This window comes from Opisthorchis viverrini, assembly GCF_000715545.1.
Source record: "Opisthorchis viverrini unplaced genomic scaffold opera_v5_117, whole genome shotgun sequence".
Taxonomy (NCBI): domain Eukaryota; kingdom Metazoa; phylum Platyhelminthes; class Trematoda; order Opisthorchiida; family Opisthorchiidae; genus Opisthorchis; species Opisthorchis viverrini.
Window position 1 is genome coordinate 552,860 of NW_008751771.1, and position 7,819 is coordinate 560,678.

Consider the following 7,819-nt stretch of genomic DNA (forward strand, 5'->3'; position numbering starts at 1 on the left):
TCAACTGAAATAATCTCAGGGCATTACCGGCTTTCTGGGCCTTTTTCATTTCTTGGGCTTCCTGTGTCCACCTTACCTGCAAGCTCACTTTCACTTGACGTCTAATAACTCTTCGCACCCGGTTATGTTCGGGACCGGCTGAGATATTTCTTCGAGATTTAAGTAGTGACACCGTTCCGTCTGATATCCAGTGCTTGAGTGCGCCTGGTTGGGTCGTGCCACAGGCAAAATTCCCAGCACTATGCAAAGAGGTAGCAATCTCGTCCCAGTATGTGTTCACATCTGATGGTGGAGCACTTGGAAGAGACTCTAGAAGACGATTCTTGTAAGTTCGTCTGACATCCGGATCTGCCAGTCTTTCAGTTGCCATGCGATTTGTCCGCACCTTACGCGGCCCCGGGAAACGTAGGGAGAAGCGAATCCGGACGAGCGCGTGGTCAGAGTCCACAACTGTGTTCCAAAACGACCGGCAGTCAGTAATGGATCCGCGCCATCGGTAACTGATGTCAGTGTGGTCGATTTGAGTTTGTGGCCGGCCTGTTGTTGGAGGACACCAAGTGGCCAGATGACTTCGGCTATTTCGGAAGTTCGTACTGCATAAAAACAGCCTGCGATCAGCACACAGCATGACATCAGCTAATAACACCGATGTCCCGCTGCCGTACTGGCTGCCGCTGGCAATACTGAAAGCAGGATGGATACCGGTCGCTCCAACATGGTCGTGTCGTGTTTGAAATTCAAGAGACGCTGGCGCTCGTGAGTAATGACCTGCAGCGTTAGTTCGGGAAATCGTCAGATCTTGTTCAATAGCCTCGTTCTGAATGTGATCGGAGGTCGCGTAGGAAAATTAGACACCTGAACTGGTCTTCCGTCATGGTAGACAGTTTGGGTCGTTCACATTAAAGACTAACTCTATCGGCCTAAGTGTAGTTTTCCATATACTGATAGCCAACGTTATACAAGGACGAACGCTCACAGAACATTTCTGAGTTGCTGCACGCTTTCGCCGAAGCTGGAGTCTCGTGTGTTTGGCAGGGTAAAGTTGGAATAAAGTGTGTTCTGGTGCGGCGGCTTTTTTTTGGAAATTACCGCGCTCGTCAGGCACCATTTTCTGCTTGAGTAACGTTGCTCTTAGTAACGAATCGATTAATCCGAAATAAAGCTCATAGTGGAACTCCGTGACGATGTTGGCGATCGAAGGGAAGGAACTTGGGACTAGAGAGAAAGTTGACGCCTGCGTCAAGGTTTCCATCAGTCGCAACTGTGTCACTTCAAACTAATTTAGTTGTTGCATAATTCCCCTCAATGCCTTAGCAGTGATTGTCGTATTCACATGGGTGCTCGCTCCAGTACCTTAGTGTTGGAAAGACTCACCACAAAGGAACATAACAGCTTTGTTGCTGTTGCAACAACGTGCTTTGCAAGCGGTTGCAAAAATTACAAGGAGCGTCGCGTAATTAAAAGCGCACCTCTGACCCTCAATTCCAAGCTGGTGGATCGGCTTTGGGCGATTGGTAGGCGCTACTTCTGTGAAATAAACGAACAATCGTCACCACCGGTCGTTACCGAACTGATTGACCGCTTCAGCGTCTAATTGGAAACTTTCTTAACCGGATGCTTGACGGCTTCCCTACTGATATTTTCGTGGAGCTTTAGGGCCTTAATAGGCTCCGAGCAACCTGGGATTTTTTCTCAAGAAATCTTACCTTCATGATAGATGACCGTTGATATTCGCCTCAGTGCGCGATTCGTTTGGCAACGTGAAAGAATCTCGAGAAAGTGAGCTTGATCGCTCCTGGTTTACGGAGTGCATTTCTGAATTCGTAAAGACAAGTTCTATGGCGCTTCAGGCGCTCTTCCACAATCGGCTAAATGCTCAGACATCATTCTGGCTGCTGGTGACATGAATGAAGTAGGCCACCTAACTGCTACTGAGACCCAACTCAACGGTTGTCTTGGGTTGAATGTCACCGTTAGTTACCGGTGGTGAAGGTCCATTACTGCCTGCAGCTCCTTCTGAGGCTTGAGCGTGGACTCCGACAGTGTACTTGCCCGCTGTTGCTTCTCGGGTCTAGGCAAGCGCGCACACCTCGCTCGGCCATTAAGCTAGTGGAACGAAAAATCAAAAGAACTCATCAGAATTGGCTACTCCAATATATGCCCGGATGATTGCGTGTTGGATATTAACGACCACTCGAAACAGATATCCAAATTGCTACTGGAAAATGGAACATTTGTTCGTGGTACAGATCAGATAACCACATCGAAGCATCGCACCATGGTTTTGCTGGAGGCCCAGCGACAAATTCCTCCTGGCAGCAACCACAGCTCAACGCATTATCCGATGCCAGGTGAAACTGACTGTCCGTGCAAACCTTCCATCTACTTTATCCAGGGATGGTAGGCAGTGCCCCCTAGCCTTATTCGTCTATCTTGGAGAAAGAGATCATCCCAGACAACTGGTTGCATCGATAATAGTACTTATCTACAAAAAGGGACTCACAGTGCGTACTGCCGTTGTAACAAGGTTTCCAGCGTCACCGAATGCCCATCGTCTTACAAACACGCGAATCCCCGACCCGGGTAAAAGTTGGTCGACACCATTAAACTGTCAGGTGGAAGAGCAACGCCATATCAACAGACGATCAACTCTTGACTTCAGGGGTGTGTTCGATTTTGTCAAAAGCACTGTTAAAAGCACTTTGTCTACAGGGTATGCTCCTAAAGTTTGTTAAAATAACCCGATCCCTATATTCGTATACTTCCGGGCATGTACAAGTGCACGATGAGCTTTCCAAGAGCCTTTCTGCATAAAAGTGGTGTCCGACAGGGATGTTCACTTTGTCAGTTCTTGCTCAACTTTCTCATTGGTGGAACATTGAGGCGACCATCATTATTATCGTGATGACAATGTATTCAGCACCGATACTTCACAATGAGGCGAATGCCGGAAAGTCCCTGAAACCCTGGTATTCAAATCGTTGCTGGTGAAAATCCTGTTCAACTGGAGTATGCAGACAACATCGCACTCATCTTTGAAGACGAAGGTGCAGCACAAGCCCTGCTGAATAAACTGGCCACCACCACACTACCCTTTGGCATGTGTCTTGCGTCATCCAATTGCACTGTTCAGTATCTGAAGATACCCCTTACGATTAAAGGAGGGAGAATTCCACGTACCTCAAAAGTTGTATTAGCTCTGACGGAAGTATGCCTGATGAAGTCAGTGAGCGAATCTTTGAGTCCTGAATCACGTTTGCCAATTTACGTCACTTGCGGCGTCAAAACAGGATATAACTGTCTCAAGGGTGGCATGCGTCAGGCTACAGCAAGACCCTTATTATTGTACGGTTGCGATATATAGTCTCCGCGAATAAATGAAGACGACGTCGTGACGAAGTGAATAGAAATAGGGCGTTTGATTATGCAATCGGCACTTCATCCGCGGAAAACATTCAACGGAATTGACTGCGGTAGCTCGGCCATGCCGAATCACTGTCTGCCGAGGAAAACGCGACTCCCGTCTCTGAGAATGACGCAAGCCAGGAGATGGACAACGCATGACTTGGCATAAGGGTGTGAACGAGATTAGGGGTAGTTTGTTGCCGGTGCGTTCCGTCTTCCAAGATAAGGTCCCCGCGACACCTGCGCTTGGCTGGTCAATGTCAATGTTGCTCGTGCCGCCAGTTTCCTTGCAGGTTATCTGACAGCGGTTTGAGCTATAGACATCTCATAATGCTTGTGTTATGTCACAACGAGGTCCCCTCTCTCCTTTTATCTTTTCACTCTAACACTTTAGCTATAATTAGAAACTTAGTGGTTGTACAGTAGTAAAGAATCAGTGTCAACAGTGATGTCCACGTCTCTGATGGCGATGACGATGGTAAGCTGAACAGCCGACCTGGTGCGTGGGTTGGTGCCAAGGAGGCTGCAAGTTGTTCAGAAACGGACAACCGAGGAAGGCATCCGGTACAAACTGTAATGGGCATCACGTGCTGTACATGCTAAATAGGACTCTTTCGGGTGGAGTCAGAGCTCGATTCTCATGTTGATAACGTATTAGAAACGTAGTGGACACCATCTACAGAGGTATCTTAGCTCTAAATTAATCAGTGACACCGTTTATGTGGACGCCGTAGGGGCGTAACCCAAGTGTAACGATGATGGGGCACTCTACGACAAACCAATGGTGCTGAAGCGGAAGGCACATGAAAAGTGAAAATGACGCTAGAGTAGTCTGGATGTTAGTAACACCACTCAGACCAGCGCCCGAGCTATCCTCCGTGGCGGAATCTATCCGCCTGTATCCATGTCTTGATGTCTGCATGAGACTTCCGAGAGGTCCGTGATCCGTCGTCACGGAGTCTTCGTCTCGTCATTGACATTATGCGACGCAAATAACGCAAACGATGGTGCCTAGTGGCAAGAAAGTATCCACCACAAACCAATCGAACGAATGCAATTAAAGAGCGAACTGTCAGTGTAGGAACATATTACACGACGGTAACTGACCTGTGGGCCACCAAACGTCTGATTTTGGTTAATTTCCACCTTGAAAACCTTTCCATACCGCCCAAAGTATTCTGAACCCTTCAGTACTTCCTTGTCTTTACAGATCCACGCCGGAAGGCCAACAACAAATATCAGGTTCGGTTGCACCACCCTTCGAAACATGACACAGGTCAATGCACACAAACCTTAGTTCCGGTAATAGTTTTAGCATTTCGGCACTCAGCTTCGTTTTTTTCAAGTTCTCCTTTCGCTTTCTATTTGCCTTCAGTTTTGCATCTCTGGAACAATTACGCGTGATGCGAATTAATACTCACTCAGCCTCAGATACGGGTTTATAAAGTGCTGGCTTTTCTGAGTTGTACTCTTTGCGGCAGGCTGGGCACAGCCCATTTTCCTCATTGATAATCTTTGCCCAACAAAACCGACAAACCTATACATAAATCTATGGAGCTTGAATGCGTACTTGATAGCGGCAGTCGCAAGGGTAAAACGCAAGGTCATCTGCTTCCATAGGTTCCATACACAGCGGGCACTGTTGGCCAAAGTTATCTGGTTAGGACATGTAACGTACGACTTCTTTCTCCTCAGCCGCCATGGTTGATAAGCGGAGATGATGAACCCTTTCACGCAAACCGATTCGGAGACCGACGGCGGAGAACGCACTGTCCGAGGCGATCGAGTTAGCCGCCGTTGAGGAATAGAAGCGAGTAAAAGACCTGACGAAAACGCAGGTTCCTATCATCGATTCATTACGGAAAGCCATTGAAACACTTTACCTTCCAGAGTGGAAAGATATGAAACCATTGAACTCAGAGTTTATCCATAGGTTTTACAAGCGCGGTTCCTTCGAAATTTATTTCGTTTTTACCTCGTGCACATTTGTGAATGAATTATTTCATTGTTCGACCTATTTAAAGAGTAAATACGCGTCATTTTTTACTTGTCTCACTCTAACATAGCATCCGCGTGATAATCTGTTTTATTTTGCACTCACTTCCTATTTTGCACTCATTTTCAATCATGGCACCAATCAATAGGGCTCCTCGATGGCTGCATCGGTGGAACGAAACAGATGTGGGCGAAATTACTGTCCACCGAATGTAAGACGCGGTATGCAGTGCCATTTCCGCGAGGCGTGGAGGCACCTTAAATGCCTCGGTTTACAGAACGTCCAGGTAAACTCTCCTGACCCGTTAGAGTGCGCGAAGTGCCTCGACATTAGGGTGCAACGCATTCAGTGACTAAGAACAAAGCCATCGAAAACGAAACCAAATCTCTACGTCTGAATCACAAGGACCAGCGGAAATGTTTCGCTTCAATCGGGATATTCGACGCTAAACGGGCCCTTCTTTCTCCGGATGATACAAACACAAAGAAGGCAGACACCTGGACGAAAGCTGGTAAAGAAATTTCTTCACCGAACGAATGCCTTACACTATTCATCCCGGACCACTGGCTGCGAAGAAGGTCCTCCAGCCCTCGGATGTGGCAATCAAAAAAATCAAGCCAACTAAGCAGGCTCATTCGCACCTTCGTAGTGTGCCGACAAAGCCTGGCCACGAATCGCTCCACGCAGATCGATTGTGCCAGAAGGAGAGCAAGCAAAAATTTCGGCTTCTGGGCTCACTTTCTTCCCCATCTGCCGGCTGTCAGAATTCAAAAACCCACAAAGCGATCAGCCGTCTATCTGAGGATCGCCCTCTAAAGGCGCGAAAGCTGGGCCACAGCAATTCTAGGGAAGAGGTGTGAAACAAGCTCCCACTTGACCCCAGTTCAGCCAGCCGCAACCCTATGGCCTAACCCATTGTATGTATAGTTTCTTGTGCTCCTGGTAGCGCGTCGACGCAACCGACCGCGACTCTGGATAGTACTTTCTACGCAACTACCACAGACCCCACGACTACCAAAGGCAGCAATTCTCGGGAGGAGGCAAGCCTCACGTGGATGCAGCGCCCAATGTAGAGCTATCAACGTTTCTTTCCACAAGAGACTATAAAAGTTGCAGCAGTGAATTCCACATACCTCTCAACTTCTGAGCTGGGCTGTGTCAGACGTGCGGAGACAAGCGTCGATGCCTACCGACAAACCAACCTGCGTTGACCTCGGCATCGGGGAATGCTGCGAGAATCGAACAAACTCTTAGAATGTGGAACCGCCAAGCTCCAACTCAACTCCCCCAAAAATGGCCTCCTAGAATGTGGACATAGTTGTCGCCCATGAGTCCGTCAGCCAAAGCCTCAAACGTGACCAAGGGGAACCGAAATGCCCACCGCTAGGCATCTGAGTGAATTTACGCTCATCCTCATGTATGAGCAAATATTAGAGAAAAACACATCGTCCTCCAAAGAATTGCGCAAAAGAAGAATTTGGTGGAGAATCCTTTCAGTAGAAAGCACACCAACAGTAAAATAAGTTTCTTCTTCAGTGACCAGCAGCGGCCTTTCATCGTAATAACCGTATGCTGTGTCGTTCTGTTACGTTTGTGCCGGGAAATTATAAAACCATCTTTGGTGGCCTGCTTCTATTTACTCAATGCAATTGTGTACAAAGGGAAGAGGCTGTCGCTTCGTTTTTCGTCTCCCACAAACAGCTATTCCTCTACAGAGACACTGAAAATTCTTAATGTTACAAGGGAAAATTTTCCATTTTCTCATTTATCTCAGTTGTTGGCAATGAAAGATTAGTGTCTATGCTGAGGTGGCAACGTCGAAATTCAGCGATCTTCAGCATTGTTGGACGCACACAAAATAGAGGCTAGAGGGGTGCATTTGGAGCAAGAGCGTCTCTACTTCATCTCAAAAACCTTAGACATACAAACGTGTACTTATGGATGTTGCAAAGACTTTGGATGCAGGAGGGTACTGTTTAGTTTTCAATTCGCATTGTTTTTAACGTGATCCCGTCTTTGTTGTTTCACATTTCTTGTTATCAGCTTGATAATAAACAGCTTTTTGACCTTGCACTCGCCCATTTTGCCTAAATCGACATGCGATGTCAGCTAGTTTTTGGCCACAGTGCCTCCAGTCAGTATGGACTTTGGGATTCCTTTATGAATTAGCAGCAAGAAGCAAGCGTAATCCCACGATTTGCGGTTTGTGCAATTTTATTGCTTCATTGTTGTGTTCATATTACCGCATTCTTTTTTTAAAAAAATCTACAATTTGGACGAGATGACGCTTCGGAATTTGCGCCTGACTCTGAGTGACACAACTGACTGCTGGAGAGAATATATGGTACTCAAACCTGTTGGCCGTTGAAGTTTACTCGAGCTGAATTTTTGAAACTATTGGAAACGTAATAACCAGAA

The 7,819-nt window shown here is 47.1% G+C and overlaps 2 protein-coding genes across 2 annotated transcripts in view; one reads left to right on the forward strand and one right to left on the reverse strand.

Moving 5' to 3' along the window:
- The window catches only part of T265_05842 (hypothetical protein), a gene marked incomplete at both ends in the record, with an annotated part of 16,455 nt that extends 11,636 nt beyond the window's left edge, over window positions 1–4,819 (forward strand). The window contains one exon of the mRNA XM_009170963.1: window positions 4,781–4,819. Coding sequence (XP_009169227.1) covers window positions 4,781–4,819 — 39 coding nt within the window. The remainder of the gene's footprint in view (window positions 1–4,780) is intronic.
- Window positions 1–5,041, reverse strand: part of T265_05843 (hypothetical protein) — a gene marked incomplete at both ends in the record, with an annotated part of 30,584 nt that extends 25,543 nt beyond the window's left edge. The window contains 2 exons of the mRNA XM_009170964.1: window positions 77–817; window positions 4,513–5,041. Coding sequence (XP_009169228.1) covers window positions 77–817; window positions 4,513–4,674 — 903 coding nt within the window. The remainder of the gene's footprint in view (window positions 1–76; window positions 818–4,512) is intronic.
- Between the last annotated feature and the right edge of the window lie 2,778 nt (window positions 5,042–7,819).